The sequence below is a fragment of the Sceloporus occidentalis genome, unplaced genomic scaffold (assembly GCF_023333645.1).
Source record: "Sceloporus occidentalis isolate IW3139 unplaced genomic scaffold, rSceOcc1.0.p SCAF_2, whole genome shotgun sequence".
Taxonomy (NCBI): Eukaryota; Metazoa; Chordata; class Lepidosauria; order Squamata; family Phrynosomatidae; genus Sceloporus; species Sceloporus occidentalis.
The window spans coordinates 269,374,248-269,392,335 of record NW_028316982.1 but is presented as its reverse complement, the minus strand read 5'-3'; the positions used below and the strand labels follow the sequence as shown (position 1 = coordinate 269,392,335).

Genomic DNA, 18,088 nt, shown 5'->3' with positions numbered 1-18,088 from the left:
AGGGCAGAAGGAGCAGTGAGAAAACAGAGGTATCAGATCCCAAACCTAAATAGGTTTCTCTTTTGCACCTCCTCTGTCAATCCAGGACCATCTTGGTCTAAGGCAGCTTCCTCTGCCTTTCTGCAATTTGGATGTGAAAAGGGAATGGGACAGAAAAGAAAAGAAAAAGAAAAAATAAATAATGACTTACATATAATGAGTCCAAACACTTGAATTTTCAGCCACTCTTCTCCATCTTAGCTGGGATTTTCTTTTCTTGTTTTGCTAGCCTTAATCATGCCACTACCCTACCCAAAACAGATTAAATTCCCCTTTCGGAGTCTGTCTGTCTCCTGATCAGGAGCGCCTCTCTCTTGTCTGGATTAAGTCTCAATGTATTAGCTTTCATCCAGCCCACCCCACTGCCTCTGGACAGTGATTCAGAACATCAACATGTTCCCTTGTAATGGAAGAAATGGAGAAACAGATCTGTGTCTCATCTGCATATGGGTGACAACATAACCCAGATTCCTGGACAAATACTTTCAATTCCACTTGTTGTGGGGAAGCAGTGAGGAAAGCCAGTGACGAATGCTGGATCTCAGTGCTGGATGTCAGTGCAGCAGAGAATCCATGCTGGGTTTTAGCATGAGCTTTAAAGGAACTATCCAAGGTGCTGAAAATATTTGTTAAGCAGAGTTCAGCACCTCAGAAGTTATTTTATTTCATTTATTTATATGTTGTCTTTCTCCTGGATTAGGAATAATATAAAAGAATAAGATAAAAACAATACAATTTTAAAACACAAATAAACATCATCTCATTAAAATAACATTCATTATTATAAATACATTGAAAAGCATACAGTTTTTAAAATGCACCCTTCCCTTTCAGAAGAAGTCTCATTGGAAGCAGTTATTAATTAAAAATGCACTTAAACAGAAAAGCTTTGGTCTGCCAACAAACAGATAGCTCCTTTGAGATTAGAACTAAAACCTGGTGAGAAGTCACTGTTCCATTGATATGGGAGCTGTTGGCTGCCACTGGGGTGCACCTGGGACCTTCGATTCCTGTTTCTGGGCATTGGCTTGGCTTCCAGGGTCAATCAGTGCTACTTGTCTCTGAACATGTTCCAATCCATCAAAGCTGACTTTTGAAAGGAGGCAAAGGCCTTTACGATCAGAAGAGGAGAAAGTATGATTACTTCAACCCTGTTTTTATGCAAAAAGAAGAACAGGAGGAAAAGAAAGCAGCAGTAGCAGCAGACGCCAGGGACTCATCCTCAAAGAGCTACAGAATTCCTGGAGGCCTCCAGAAGGGCAGATTTGTTTATCACCATGCAGACCCCTGAATACCCAGAGGATGAAACCAGAATTGGCTTCTGGTTGGTTTTTGGCTCTTTTTCAGCTGAAAATACATCTGCCATGGGTATACATATGTAGTCGTTTATTGCCGAGTCCAAAATCTAGGACAAAACATAGACTGTAAACACAGTCCAAAGATTGTAATCAGAACATCCAAGCTTTTATACAAATTGCAAGATCATAATTAACTAAATAAAATGTATGCCTAAGCGTAAGACAAATAGCTTGTGTTATGAAACAAGTTACACTGCAGTAACAAAGGGAGAGTAATCATTAACCTTTAGTGTCATACAAAAAGCATTTTATACACTCAAAACTTCAGGTTTCTGTGATGGTTAACCAAGATGTTATTCAGGAACCATAAAAGAGTATAAATGTGGCCCTCAATTGCACCACATCTGTGATATGTCCTCCCTCATACAGTTCCTTCCTTCCCCTGAAAACCCAGATGCTGAAACCAGAATTGGTTTCTGGTTGGTTTTTGGCTGTTTTTCAGCTGAAAATACAGAGGTTTTATATGTTATACATAATCATTTATTGCTTCGTCCAAAGACCATTGCAAACACAACATCCAAGCTTTCATACAAATGCAAGATCATAATTAAAATTAACTAAAATAAAATATATACCTAAGCTTATGATAAATAGCTTGTGTTATAAACCAAGTCACATTGCAATAACAAAGGAAAAGTAATAATTAACTTTTAGTGTCATACAAAAAGAATATTATACACTCATATCTTTACGTTTCTGTGACTGTTAACCAAGATGGTCTGCGGGAACCATAAAATTATATAAAATTGGCCCACAGTTCCACCACCGCTGTGATATGTCTTCCTTCCATACAATCCCTTCTTGGCTAATGTCTCCTCCCTCTCCCTGTGACAAGAGCCCATCTTTCCCAACCTGACACTCTCTATATGTGTTGGACTACAACACCGATCTTTCCTAGCCATCGATCATGCTGGCTGGTGATATTGGCCTATTGTGTCTCACCAGTTCTGAAAGCACCAGTTCGGTGATAGCTAAATTCAGACATCCAACTGAGAGAGAAGAATCTTTTTGTTTCCCTCTTCCTCCCTCACCCCTGTCTCCTTTGCTTGTAACAAGACTGCATGACAGTTGGAGGCCAAAGATATGGCAAGGAAATGCAATTAAAAAGAAGGGCTTTAGGGATTAATGACTCTCTCCCAGTCCACCTGCTGTGTCAGATAAGAAATAGTCTTCATTTGTTGGCCCACTACATTGAAGGCTGCGAACTGAATCAGCCTTACAGAGTGACATGTAGGCAGTGACCCTAAGACCAGCAACAACTTGATCTTCTGAATGCCTAGGTATTATCTGAAGTGGAGGACAAAGATAGTGGGGTTCTGTCTGTGGTGGCATGATCATCATGATCATCTGCATCCTCGTTTTTGTTGTTGTAATCTCATTTTAAAATTAAAAAATCAAATAATAGTAGTATACAAAGAGGTTCTCAGATATGAAGTATACAGGTCACCCCCATATCCACGGAAATATGTTCCCAGACTTACGGGTTATAAATGAAATTTGCAGATAATAATGACCTGCAATAAATACCATAGAATCATGCTGGAGGACCCCAAAAGTCTTCAGAGAGGAAAACTCTCTAGTCATCTGAAGGTCCTTCAGTATGACTCCAGTCAGTTTCCACCAGACGTTGATGATAGAGTTCTGCAGGAGGACCTCCAAATGCCTGGAGAGGTCCCCCCCCCCGGCAACGGTTAAATGAAATTGTAGTTACCAATACCACAGATATGGGGGCGATCTGTAATATAATATTCCAATAATAAGTTTCTATAAAAGTTGACCAAATTTCTAAATATAAGTCCATTTGAAGGTTTCATCTGTCCACCATTCTTTCATATGTTGCAAGCATTGTTAAATCTTGTGTCCATTTAAATCACAGGTGAAGGAAAGTTATCTTTGCAATACTAAAGTATCAGTGTTTTAGTGGCTGAAGGGATGTGAAAAATCTACTTCTGCTGGTCCTTTGTTAATTTCCAGGTTTCCAGTAAAATATCCTGTTGCACCACAATTTTTTTGTGGTGCAATAAAAACTTATTTTCTGCCAGTGGAAGGGCAGCAGAGAGGGGTCCATTTTCCTTCCATTTTTAAACAAAATGTGTTGTTTCAGACTAAAATTTAAACCCAACAGTTAGTGCTAGCAGCAGCTTTTTTTAATTACAGATTAAATTGCACTCATCTTTCTTTGGTGTTATAATTTTGATTTAAAGTGATAATCCGTAAGGGATAATCCTTCTCATTCCTTCCCACAGAGTGATCCTTTCTGGACTGCTGATTCCCTCCCCAGTTCTGATTTTGTGAAAGCTTCCAATCAGTCCATCTGCAAATTGGCCGACATGCTGGAGACAATCAAGGGCAATGCCACTGTCCTCCTCAACCTCCAGGATTTGCCTCCGGATCATCCCTACTACAGTTCATCCATCAACATCACCTTGGAAACGGTCCTCGAATCAGGCATCCCTCAGCAGGCAGTGAGTTCCACGTCACTTTTGTAGGTAGATGCTGGACCATTGTTGGAAGACTTTTCTCACACCAATTCAAAGCAATTGCAGTGCAATGGATAGACTGGTTGAAAATGGCAGCTTATTAGGTTGCTCCAATTTGATCTCCTGTACCTCATATTTGGGATGAGGGAGAGGAAGAGAAGGGAGAGAGGGAGGATGATAGGGGGCAGAAATGCAGTCTGGATCCAATAATGTAGACTTGAGTCAATTGACTTGGACTTAAGTCACTTGAATGACTTCACTTGGACTTGACTTGGCAAAAATGACACACTGACACAACTTGACTTGTGACTGACTTAGTGGTGCCATTCACTTTGAGCAGGAGGTAAGACCTTCCCCCCAGACTGTAGGGTATGTTTCTTGAAGGGACTAGCAAATGCATTAGGCAATCAGCTTGAAGTGGAAGGATCCGTCTAAAGCTTTTGTAAGCAGGGCACATTTCTCAGAAAGAAACAGCAAACACATTAGGCAGTGGGCTTGAGGTTAGGTTTGAGGCCTGCTTGGCAGCTTGTCCCTGCTGCAGATCAAAGCACCTTTCTAAATCAAGCTAGCATGCTGTAATGATGGATATAGATATTGTTGTTGTGTGCTTTTAAGTTGTTTCCAACTCATAGTGACCCTATCAAGGTTTTTTTGGCAGATTTCTTCAGAGAGAGTTTTCCATTGGCAACCTCTGAGGCTGAGAGAGTATGACAATGGCAAATCCTTTCTGAAGAAACCTGCCAAAAACCCTGTGGATTTCATGGCCAAGCAGGGATTTGAACCCCGGTCTCCAGAGTCAGTCCAACACTCAAACCACTACACCATGCTGGCTAGATAGATAGATAGATAGATAGATAGATAGACAGATAGATAGATGAGAAAATATCATAACAAGAGGGAATACTCAGTAAACTCAACCGGCTTAAGGTCTAGGGTTTCCCCTTACTCCTTCCTTCTGGTTGCAAGTGTAATACCCAAGGTGGTTAGGCCAAGATATAAAACAAGGCATTCTACAATTCCACTGGTTGCCACCCCTTGCCCACCAATCCTTTTCAAAAGAGTTATTTTCTAGCTCAACCTTCCAATCTTTTTCCTGGGCCTTCTTCCCTGCTCTTGTGAAGTAGTTAACTCTCTGGCCTGTTACAGACAGCCAAAATAAAACTGCTTCGAGTCACAGTGGAGATATGGTGTTTCAATGATGCATGCATCCTAAGAGTCCAGAAGTCGCACCAAAGCAGCATGGCTTTGGTGCGACTTCTGGACTCTTAGGATGCATGCATCATTGAAACACCATACCTCCACTGTGACTCGAAGCAGCTTTATTTTGGCTGTCTGTAACAGGCCTCTTTCTTCTTTTCCTAACCCCCTTCTTCTACCCCTCTCCCAGTTAGCTAACAGGACCCCAATGGGTGCCAGAACCAATTGGTTCTCTCTACTTTGTCCCTTTGCTTAGAACCCTCAAGTGAACCTTTCCTTTAATCTAGCCCCAATGGTCTTGCAGGGCCAGTACATCTCCCAAGATTTCACTAAGCCTCTGAGCAATTCTTCCTTTTACTTTATTGTCTTCTTGTCAACTATGCAGTCAGCTCACTGCCTCTCTTCCAATGTTTATCTTCTTGTCAGCTGTGTAATCCCAGCCAACTAGCAGCCTGACAAAAATCATGTAGACCCATGTAATTCAGGGTAGTCAACCTGTGATCCTCCAAGTTAGCTTGGACTGTATATCCCAGCAGCCATAGCCAAACACAGCAAATAGTGAGGGACAGTGGGTGTTGCAGTCCAGCGTCATCTAAAGGGCTGCGTGTTCCCATCAGTGAAATAAATGGCAATGTCACTGCAGGCCAATGAAGCCCTTGTGTTGCCTTTTAGCTGAATGATTTGTAAGGAGGGAGCATATTAGCATGCTACTAAGCTAATACAGCAAAGCCCAAACTGTGAGTCTTCAGAAGTTGGGATCATAGTCGGAAGGGACCACAAGAGCCATGTTGTCCAAGCCCCTGCCATTCAGGAACACAAACCAACACACTCCTGAGAGATGGACATCCAGCCTGTGTTTAAAGACATCCATAGATGTCCCCCATCCTCTGAGGCAGTCCATTTCATTGCCAACAGTTTTTACAGTAAAGAAGTTCTTCCTAATATTTAGGTAGAATCCCTTTTCTTGTAATTTGAATCCATTGATTCATGTTTTAGTCTTTTCAGCAGCAGAAACAAGGTTGCTCCATCATATACATGACATCCCTTCACATATTTCAAGATACTTATCATCTCACCACTCAGTTTTCTTTTCTCCAGGCAAAACATACCCATCCAACTCAGTCATTCCTCATTAAGCTTGCTTCCCAGAACTTCAGTCATCTTGATGACCCTTTCCTGGATACATTCCAGCTTCTCAACAACCTTCTTGAATTGCAGTGCCCAGAACTGGACACAGTATTTCAGGGGAGGTCTGACCAAAGCAGAATAGAGTAGGACTGTTAATTCCTTCAATCTGGCTACTATATTCCTGTTGATACAGCCCAGAATTGCACTGCTATTTTTGACAACCACATTGTACTGTTGACTCATGTTTAACTTTTGGTCTGGACTCAGCCATAGAAACTCACTGGGTAACTTTGGGTGACTTACACTCTCTCAGTCCCTTAAAACCCTGTGATAGGATTGCCATAAATTGGAAATGACTTGAATGCACACAAAAAACAACTAGATCCCTAAATCTTTTTCACATGTACTGCTTTAAAGTCAGGTGTCACTTATCCTTTCTGTATTGGTGTATTTCATCACATCAACTCCCACATTCTCCAGGCAGCACTGAGAGATCCTGGGAGTTGTAGTCCAACAAAATCTGGGAACTCACAAGATGAGAACTGCTTCTACTCCTGCATTCCCTTTTCCCTTTAAATCTCTTGTGTGCATTTTCAAGCTTCTTCAAGCAGGGAGCAAAAATGTTAATGAGTTTCAATGCATGAGTATTCACTTTTGGCCGCCCTCTAACCCATTCACAGATATAAACACACCCTGCAACAGGTCAGTTAAGGACTGGACTGTCCAGTCCTTATCATTGTGATCTGGGGCATTTGGGCAGGCCATGGAGGAGACCCCCCTGGTGTGCTTTCAGGAGCAAGTTGAATGATGCCTTTCCCTTCCAGCCTTGGATTCTGTTCGATAGTTGCAAACATTTTGAGCCTTTCTAATTAAGGGTGTGAGTTTGTGTTGTTGCTGCTACTGCTGTGCTAAACCCAAAGCCTCTAGTAATCCCACGTATGGAACAATTAGCTCAGGGGAAGGCTCCCTATTTAGTTTCCATCTGTCTTTCTGATGCCAGCACCTAGATTTCAATTAACCATGCGGCTGCTCCCACAAATGACTTGTTCTGGGAGGCTGTTTTCCCTCAATGTTTTTCCTCCCCTCCCACCGATAATCACTTTTGCAGACATGTGGGTTGGCTTTCTGCACTTTCCAAAGAAAGCAAAGATGGAAACACACAAAGACGTTTGTTTACCATTTTTTCCATCTTTCCCTATAGTCCTTCTGTACTGATTTCAGCAGTGTCCAGCTTTCTTTAAACATCATTTCTGGGTTCCCTCTTAACAGAAGTGACTGCTGCTCATGCAAAGCAATGGATAAATCCAAAATTTTAGCACACCTTTGACTGAAGAGCTGTGTGTCCCATTCATAGAATCATAGAATCATAGAATTGTAGAGTTGGAAGAGACCACAAGGGCCATCCAGTCCAACCCCCTGCCATGCAGGAAATCACAATCAAAGCATTCCTGACAGATGGCCATCCAGCCTATGTTTGAAGACCTCTAAGGAAGGAGACTCCACTACACTCCGAGGGAGTTTGTTCCACTGTCGAACAGCCCTCACTGTCAGGAAGTTCCTCCTAATGTTGAGGTGGAATGTCTTTTCCTGGAGCTTGCATCCGTTGTTCCGTGTTCTAGTCTCTGGAGCAGCAGAAAACAAGCTTTCTCCTTCCTCACCATGACATCCCTTCAAATATTTAAATAGGGCTATCATATCACCTCTTAACCTTCTCTTCTCCAGGCTAAACATCCCCAGCTCCCTGAGTCCTTCCTCATAGGACATGGTTTCCAGAACCTTCACCATTTTAGTCGCCCTCCTTTGGACACGCTCCAGTTTCTCAATGTTCTTTTAAAATTGTGGTGCCTTTGGGGCCTGACCAAAGCAGAATACAGTGGCACTATTACTTCCCTTGATCGACACTATACTTTTATTGATGCAGCCTAAAATTGCATTGGCCTTTTTAGCTGTCGCATCGCACTGTTGACTCATGTTCAACTTGTGGTCTCCTTGGACTCCCAGATCCCTTTCACACGTAGTTTCATTCAGCCAGGTGTCCCCCATCCTATATGTGTGCATTTCATTTTTTCGCCCTAAGTGCAGTACCTTACATTTCTTCGTGTTGAATTTCATTTTGTTAGCTTTGGTCCAGTTTTCTAATCTGTTCAGGTCATTTTGAATCTTGATTCTGTCCTCTGGAGTATTAGCTACTCCTCCTAATTTGGTGTCATCTGCAAATTTGATAAGTATGCCCCCAATTTTTTCCTCCAAGTCATTGATAAAGATGTTGAATAGCACTGGGCCCAGGACAGAGCACTGTGGGACTCCACTGGTCACTTCTCTCCAGGATGAAAAGGAGCCATTGTTGAGCACCCTTTGCGTTTGGCCGGTCAACCAGTTACACATCCATGTAACAGTTACTTTGTCTAACCCACATTTTCCAAGCTTGTTTGCAAGAATGTCATGGGGAACTTTGTCAAAGGCCTACTGAAATCAAGATATACTATATCCACAGCATTCCCTTCATCTACCAAGCTGGTAATTTTATCAAAGAAAGAGATAAGGTTTGTCTGGCATGACTTCTTTCTCTGAAAACCATGTTGACTTTTTATGATTATGGAATTGCCATCTAGATGTTTACAGACTTTCTTTTTAATGATCTGCTCCAGAATCTTTCCTGGTATTGATGTCAGACTAACTGGACAATAATTGTTGGGATCCTCTTTTTTCCCCTTTTTGAAGATGGGAACAATGTTTGCCCTCCTCCAGTCTGCTGGGACTTCTCCTGTTCTCCAGGAGTTTTCAAAGACTTTTATTGCCAATGGGTCTGATATTCCATTTGCCAGCTCTTTTAAAATAGCATGCTGAGAAGACATGAAGTCCAGGGTCTTTTTTACTCGTGTCTTATTTCAGGGGAAACCTATGACAGCTTTGAGTTTTGAAAACATGATGAAGGAGTGCAGAATTTCTAAAGGAAATACCTTGAGTACATCTCCTTTGGACTATTGTAATATACTGTACATGGGGCTCTCTTTGAAAACTGTTGGGAAACTTCTGTGGGTCTAAAATGGTTCTGGCACAATTCCACCTGTTGGTATTGACCTACAAAACCCAGTATGGCTTGGTTGTTGTTAACTGCCCTCGAGTCGGCCGCAACTTGTGGCAACCCTGTGGTTGAAACATCTCCAAGACCCTGGTCCTCCACTACTCTGCTTAGGTCTTGTAGATTTAGACCTGTGACCTCCCTAATAGAGTCTATTCGTCTAGCATGAGGTCTTCCTCTCTTTCCACTACCTTCTACCTTTCCGAGGGCTATTCTTTTCTAATGTCATGCCTTATCATGATGTGGCCAAAGTACAACAATTTAATCATTTTGGATTCCAGGGAGAATTCTGGTTTGATGTGTTCTAGGACCCATTTGTTTGTCTTCTTGGTCATCCACTGTATCCTCAGCACTCTGGTCCAGCACCATATCTCAAATGAGGTGGCTTTCTTCTTACTATTTTTTCACTGTCCAGCTCTCGCATCCAGACATGGTAATGGAGAACACTATGGCTTGGCTGATTTTAACTGTAGTGTTCAGTTGTGTATCTTTGCACTTTAGGATCTTGTCTGATTCTTTCATTGCTGTCCTTCCCATTCCTAGTCGTCTTATTTCTTGACTGTAGTCTTCATTCTGATCAAGATTTGACCCAAGGTATGGGAAATCTTTAACTATTTTGATTTCTTCATTGCCTAGATTGAGTTTATGTAGATCCTCTGTGGTCCTTATTTTCGTTTTCTTTATGGTCAGCATTTAAGCCTGCCTTCGTACTTTCTTCTTTGACTCTTTTTGATAATTATTTCCTGCTAGTAATATGGTATCGTCCTCATATCTTACACTGTTGATGTTACTTGTTCCTGTCTTCACTCCTCCTTCTTTTGAGTCTAAAGTGTTTTTTAAATATCTTAAAACTGCCAGTCCATTATGACCGTGTTTCTGTTCACAAAGGAGGTGGGACTGTGCTGAAAAACAGAGAAAGACATGTGTCACAGAAGCCCTGCAATGTAGTCCAGTGTTAATAATGCAGGTTAGGCAGTGGTGCTGAGGCTGTTTTAGATGTCAAACCCAAAATCCCTTACACACCACACTCCCTCAGGTGTCTTGTTTTTGTCTGTGTTGGTCAGGAATTAGGGAAAGTGAGAGGATCACAAGAGGACTTAGCCCTCAACCCTCCACTTGAAAAAAACAGCGAGGAGGATGAAATAAGTAATAATAATTTTTGCAAACAAGTAAAATTTTGCAAATATATCTTCAACATTTAACTGGTTAGAGCAGAAGGATGCTCCATGGGTGTGCTATATTTTTACTATACTTTCAATGTGTTTTTGGTGGTTTTAAATTATTGTTTTTAATTGGATTGGTTGTTTAATGGTTTTGAAAACTTCGGTACTTGTTTGAACTATTTTGTTTTAACTTATATTGTAAGCTGTTTTTGGATCCATGTTTGATAAAAGCCAGGTTATTAAAGAAAGAAATCAGGAAACTAAGATGATGCTGATATAACGTGTTACTATAATTTTCACTTTAAATGTATTTGAAAGGTTTTCAGTGTTTCTTATGTACAGTTGACCCACCATATCCACAGATTCTGCATCCATGGGTTCATAATAATCATAATTATCATCATCATCATGATTATTATATAAATTCCAAAAAGCAAACCTTGATTTTGCCATTTTATATAAGGGACACCATTTTATTATTCCATTGTATATAATGGGACTTGGGCATCTATGGATTTTGGTATCCATGGGGAGTCCTGGAACCAAACCCCAGCGGATTCCAAGGGCCACTTTATTATGTGCTGCAACTTTGAGATTCTCCTTTTCTGTTTCGTTTCTTGGGGGGGAAATGTAACTACAATGCCAATCTTTTAACATATTTGATTGTTAGCTTTTGGAGAATTATCCTCTTTTATTTATTTTAATAATATTAATTGCTATTGCTTGTTGCTATTCCTTCAGGTATTGTGGTTGCCCAACTCAGAGCGAACACTGGTTCAGGAAATTGCGCCGGGCTTCCAACAGACCTCCAGCGTCAAAGGAGAGGCGCAGCAGTTGAGGGACAGAGGATTTCAGAAGTTGAACCTGCGGTACACCAGAGTCACCAGTGAGGATATCAGGTGCTCCTCTTAGCTCTCACTTTTTCAAATGTCTCCTTGGCCAGGTCTGCCTGAGCAGGAGGCCCAAATGTCCCAACCACCTAGGAGGACAAGGCACCACAAAATGTAGGGGACTCAAGAAAAACGTAGGATAATACAAAATAAAAGCTGACAACATTATTATAAATTCATGCTTCTCACTCGTGCTCGGAATGGAGGACATTTTGGAATTCCTCTTGGATGGAAGGCTGAAATCTAGGATGTGACCTGGAAAAGAAGGACCCCTGGTCACCTTGTGGCTGAGTTTTAAGATCCTTGAGGGAGGGCTTTCTCTCAGTCCCGCCATCTTCACAGGTATGGTTAGCAAGGACAGCATGGAGAGCCTTCTTGGTTGGGATTGTGAATCTAGATTTTTCCAATCCCTGGTGAATATCAAAAACAATGAAATACAGTTGGCCCTCCGTTTTCACAGGGGATCCATTACGGACCCCACCTCCCCCGCAAAAATGGAAACTCGCAGATATTCAAGCCCTATAGGCTTGAATGGGGGTGCTTGCCTGCAAGTGGTTGTGGGTGCATGCCTTGAGCGCACGTCCCATTTTAAGCCCCCTTTGTTTGTTCCTTGCAAGTAAGCAACGGTTGCAGATCTGAAGTCCACGCAAATGGAGTTGCAACTGTAGTATTTCATCCTGTACCTTTGGGACACTTAGGACTTGAATACACACAGGTTTGAAATCACCATAAAAGCTTGATAACAGCATATTTGGCAATAGCTAGCTCACGAACACCATCTCCCTCTCGATGGTGCCCTGTCTTCCAGTTGTGGTTAGCCCACACCTTTCCACCAATGGGAAAAAATCTGCCACTAAGCTCTCAATTGCTCTTTTGTAGTGCTAGTCCACAAGTGTGGTAAATTATCCTGCGGTACGTCTGGGATTGCACAGTCATATGGTGTCAATGTCTCCTTCTGTCTCTTGTTCCTCTTCCCTTTTGCTATTCCAAAACATCCGGTTATAGGTTTTTAAATTTAAAAAAAATATTAATTGTTATTTTTAGTACAAATTAACATCAGTGGAGTCACTAGGGTTAGCATCACCCGGTCTGGTGACTCAATGTGTCACATTTACCCCATTGACCTCCTCTGATAATACACCACACAGAATCCTTAATAATGTATTTTGTACTAATTTTACTCATAAATCATAATTCCCACATATCATTAAATGTAATGGCAAGAGTTGTGACAAAAGCACTAGCAAAATTAAAATTGTATATTTAAATTACAATATTGTACTGAACGTATTCACATGCACATAGTTTCCTGTGCTTGAAGTGGAAATTTGGGAAGATGTGGTGTTTTTAAAGATGATTTTAAAAGAAAGTTTTATAAATTAAAAAATTAAAATCAATTTAAAGGGGAAAAAAGAGGTCTCTCCTCCTTACTCTTCAGTCACACCATCTCCACTGATTTGAAGGGAATGCCACAGCCCATTTCTGTCAAAGGCAGGCTTAGGGGGAGCAGTGGTGTCACACCTCCTTTAGAGGGTCACCTGATGCTGTCCACACTCCTTGCACCCTTTCAGTGACACCCCTGATTAGTATAATTCCAGAATTGTGTTAAACACACACACAGAAATACAAAGCATGCTGGGTAGGACATGGGACAGAGAGATGGGGTTAAGGATGAGATACTGGAAGGGTCAAGCTAATGGAGGGATATATGGTAGGGAGTGCTCCTAAACTGATATATATGCACTTCCTTTCATTAACACAATCATGGTGAGAATGGGGATCTTGTATTAAAAGCCTTGGCTATTTCCCCCCTCACTGTTAGGAGAAACAACGCAACTTTTCTATAAAAGTTGTGCAACTTGCCCAGAAAACTATAGTTTTTGTCATAGAAAGGCAATTGTACAACATTCAAACTGGTAAAGTCTATAGCTCCAGTCAGCTCAAGTTCCCTTTCCTGTCACCCAGTGGCATCACTAGGGTTGGCGTCACCCAATGTGATAATTCATGGTGTCACGCACCCCCATTGACCTACTCCTCTACCATACCATACATAATCCTTAGTAATGGCTTTTTGTACTAATGTTCCTCATAAATTGTAATTCCCAAGCTGAATCTATATTACACAGTTTTTCTGGGCAGCGTTCTGCCACAGACTAGGCTGACCCTGCTCTTTTTCTGGTGGCAGTTCAAGACCTTTTTATTTGAAAAAGCATTTAGTGACTAAGTGGCTATGTGAAAAAGTCTTTAATGGAGTATGTGTTCTGCAGTTTAATTGTCTTCTCATGGCTTTAAATTACTGAGAGAAAAGCGGGATATAAAATAAATAGATAGCGTCTCCTCCCTCCAGACCAGGTAAACCTGTCAGGAGGTTGCAGTATTTCTTAGTCTTTTGTTTGTTTAAATACTCTCACTGCATTTCCATTGTGGTAGACTGTTTTTCTGGCATTTCCTGGCACCAGCTGAAACATTTTATTCCTGCCCTTGAGTGAAATTCTGAGACAAACTGAAACAATATGTCTCCTCCCTTTCCCCTTTTCTTTCTTTCTTTCTTTCTTTCTTTCTTTCTTTCTTTCTTTCTTTCATTCATTCATTCATTCATTCTAGCTGTTTAAGGGCCAGGGCCAGAAATCCCACCTACCCTGGAGGTCCTCCCTGCACCGTGTGTCACCCGTTGCAGGGACACCACTGCCATAGTGTAGTGTATGTATGCGTTCTGCGTGTTTTAGGACAGGGAGAATTTGGTGTGTGACTTGATTGGTAGCCTAGGAAGTAGAACTGGGAATTGTTAATAAAAATAAGCAATAACCTATGCATTAGTCTCTTTCATCTTCCTTCCTAAATAACCCTTTCACCCACTCCTCAGAGTGATGCCTTACTCATTAAGTTGGTCATCATTGTTGTTTTTGCAAATGTGAGAAGTGAGTAATGCAATGAGTTATTAATGCGCTACTCTCAATGTTGAGGGCCAGCATGGTGTAGTGGTTTGAGTACTGGACTATGACTCTGGGGACCAGGGTTCGATTTCCAGCTCAGCCATGAAACCCACTGGGTGACCTTGGGCAAGTCACACGCTCTCAACCTCAGGGAAGGGCAATGGCAAACCTCTGAACCCATCTTGCCAAGAAAACCCCATGATAGTTTCGCCTTAGGGTCGCCACAAGGCGGAAATGACTTGAAGGCACACAACAGCAACAACAATGTAATTTTTGTTTTTGTTTTTTTACAAAAAGCATACCAAAAATGGCCCCAGCCCCTCTAATCTCCTTAAATGAAATGCTTCTGGAGTATACACAGGCCTTTCTTGTTAGGCATTAACACTGTTGTCGCTAAAATGGTCAACTGTAAATGCTTTTGGCTATTGCTACTTTTTCTTTGCCTTTTTTTAAAAAAAGGCACATTATCATTGTTAGTGTGTTACTTCTAGTCTCTGCTATGAACACCCCACACAGATAATAGAAAAGATCAATTAGATTGCAGTCATAGGAACACTTGCTTAGGAATAAGTCCTGTTGAACTTGGTGAGCTTACTTCCAATTAAAAGGCGTAGTAGGTTTGGGCTGTAGCATGATTGAAATGCTAAATTGGCTGTGGGGATGTGTCAGTCATCATTGAAGTGCATGGGTTCATTGTGATAACGTGTTTGTATGTGTATGTGTGTTTGAAAGAGACCTTTTACATACAAGTTGCCATACAGCGGTCTTTCAGCCAGCTCCTCTTATCTCCTCCATGGCTGCTGCTGTTTCCATGGTGCTGTAATGCAGTCCAAGGTCCCTATTTAATTCAAAAATTACTTTGTGCTCAAAAATAATCTGCCCATTAACAATTCTGAATCAATCTGTCACATCTTCAATTATGGCTTTAAAGCAACTTGCTTTAGAGACTTTGAAGTTTTCTTTTGTTTATGGAACAAATAGAATCAATTTTTGGATATAGACTTGAAGCAATTGCATTTTTATTTTTGTTTTTTGCATTTAGATGAGAGCTATGTGTTTGCTTAAAATGCTTTGCTTAGACCATTGGGTTAAGAAAGTGTGACCCTGAAGATGTTGTCGGACTGTATCTGCCAGCATTCCTCATCATTGGCTGTGTTGGCTAGGACTGATGTGCCTGAAGGGTCACAGATTATACATTGCTGTCTTAGAGGATTCCTGGTCCATCTTTTTATGGAATGATACTCAAGGTAGCTTGCAAGAGAATTGCAGAATTGTCCCCAGCTGTGCATACCCTCTGGCACAAATCAGTGGCTTCATATTACATGAAAGGAGATTCCATCATTAAGGAAAACATTTTGTTTTCCGTGGTACAAGATGTTCAGCAATTGAATGGACTGCCTTGGAGGGTGATAGTCTCCATTCTGCTATCCCATTATCTTTAACTAGACCTCATCTGATGTACAGGACTAATCAAAACAATTCAGGAAGCCTGTTGACAAATTGGCCTGTGTCCATAGAAGGTTGATTCCAATAATCAAAGATCTAGAAAGCAAGCCTTATGGGAAAGATGTAGGAAGCTGGATCTGTTTAGCCTGGAGATGAGAAGGTTCAGAGGTGGCATGGTAGTCATGTTTAAATTTTTGAAGGGATGTCCTATTGAAGATGGAGCAAACTTGCTTTCTGCTGCTCCAGAGACTAGGACACTGAGCAATGGATTCATAATAGAAGAAAAGAGATTGCTCTTAAAGGCTAGGAAGAATTTCCTGAACATAAAAGCTGTTGGACCATGGAACAAACTCCCTTTGAGTCTTGTAGAAGAATCCTCCTTCTTAAACAGAGGTGGGGTGGCCATCTGTCAGAAGTGCTTTGACAGGCAGGAGGAGGTTGGACTGCATGGCCCTTGGGGTCTCTTCCAACTTTGTGATTCTCTGATTCTAAGTAGTTGCTGGCCAAAGTGGCTTGCAATAATTAAAAAAAACACATTGCTAACATGCACAAAATACCAAGGTTAAAAAACCTTTAAACAATCAGGAAAAAATTAAAACCAAGTTAAAACATACAATAAAAACATATACATCCCAGCACAGAAATTAGCAGTATCGAATGCATTGTGTAAGATGGGCCTTATGTTAATACTGATCAAATACTTGTTGGAATAGAAAAGTCTTTGCTTGTCTGCAGAAAAGAAAGTAGGAAAGGTGCATGTCTAAATTTTGTGGAAAGGGAATTCCAGAGCCTTGAGGCAGCGCTCTCCTGTATTCCCACCAAATGTCCCTGGGAGGAAGGTGGGGAAAAGAAAAGGTGGGACAGCCTGTCCAGCAGATCTGAGAGCATGAGCTGGTTCGTAAGGGAGAATATGGTCCTTCAGCTAACCTGGACCCGAGCTGTGTAGAGCTTCGATGATGATTTCCCATCAGGGTGACCAGATGTCCTAACTGCAAAGACCAACAAGACACTACAAAATTTAGCCCAAAATTTAGGGAAAATGTAGGACATTACAAAACAAAAGCTAAAAACACTAATATAAATATAAACTCATGTTTCTTAGTCATGCTGAAAATGGAGAACATTTTGAAATTTCTCTTGGACAGAAGGTTCAGATGTAATGCATGTCATGCAAAAAGTTGAAATGTAGGACATGTCCTGGAAACAAAGAAGGTTGAAATGTAGAATACGCACTGCATCCCATCCAAACACTAACCAGAGCTAAGTGTGGTCAGCATCCTAAATCAGTTTTTGTCCAAGGCGATACGACAGTGTGTGATTTTGGTCTCTAGGCTTTTCTGAAGACCTCTCCTCTCCTGCTCACCTCCCTCTGTCCCATCTTTTCAACAGAGAATACGCAGGGGCAAATCTGAGTGTGAACCTCTACGTTGTGAACGAACCCTGGCTTTACTCAATCCTTTGGTGCAGCGGGGTCCAGTCTGTCACCTCTGACAATGTGCACACCCTTAGCAAGATGTCTTTCCCCAGCTGGTTGATGGTAAGTGGGCTTGGCCTCGCTTTGTCTCTTGCTGTCTTCCAAACACAAATGGTGAGACTTTTATGGAGTTTTGGATATTTCCTCAGTCTTTACAATGACCCTTCCAGGTGGGTTTCATTGGAGAGGCTCCTTCTTGCTTGAGACCTAGCCTTTATGGCAAATGTGGGCATTCTTGGAATTATTGTACTACTTCCAAATGCAACGGTGGGAACACTGATTGTTTAAATACTCCTTGCAAAGCTTGACAAAATTAACATGGTTTTTTGGACTACACCTCCCTGAATTCCTCAGCCAGGATGGTGAGCAGAGGATTCTGGGAATTCTGGCCTAAAAAATTAATTTTCCAAGCTCTGGATCCTTCAAATTAAAAATAGTAATCTCCCTGCAGGTGTCAAGTGTAGCAGGTCAGGGAGGAGTATCTTTGCATACTATGAGGCTAGTCTTGAACGTGGAAGGCTTCATCTAGCCTTTCCAAAAGGGCAGGCAAGAACAAGCAGAGCTATGCTTTTGATCCACAACATTACCTCTCAGTTTGCAGTGGTCCATTTGGAGCCTGTGCATTCCCCTTTGCCATTGTGGGAATGCACAGCTACCTCAATAGCCAGAGGCTGTTATTGTTAGCAGCTGCATCTTTTCCTCCCAGAATTACCCATTTAGTGGGTCAAAGCGGCATCTAGTGGTTGATAAAGCATGTTCACTTCATCCGTTGCTGTGTGCTTTCAAGTTTCCAACTTGTGGCGAGCCTAGGTTCTATCCTGGGGTTTTCTTGGCAAAATTTCTTCAGAGGAGGGTTGCCATTGCCTTTCCCTGATGCTGAGAGCATATGACTTGCCAA

General features: G+C 41.6%; 1 protein-coding gene across 5 annotated transcripts in view; it reads left to right on the top strand.

Moving 5' to 3' along the window:
• The window catches only part of LOC149320150 (glycerophosphodiester phosphodiesterase 2-like), a 196,262-nt gene that overhangs the window by 163,328 nt on the left and 14,846 nt on the right, over positions 1–18,088 (top strand). For all 5 annotated transcript variants that reach the window (XM_089513025.1, XM_089513022.1, XM_089513024.1 and 2 more), the window contains 3 exons: positions 3,644–3,862; positions 11,189–11,346; positions 17,106–17,253. In XM_089513025.1, coding sequence (XP_089369151.1) covers positions 3,644–3,862; positions 11,189–11,346; positions 17,106–17,253 — 525 coding nt within the window. The remainder of the gene's footprint in view (positions 1–3,643; positions 3,863–11,188; positions 11,347–17,105; positions 17,254–18,088) is intronic.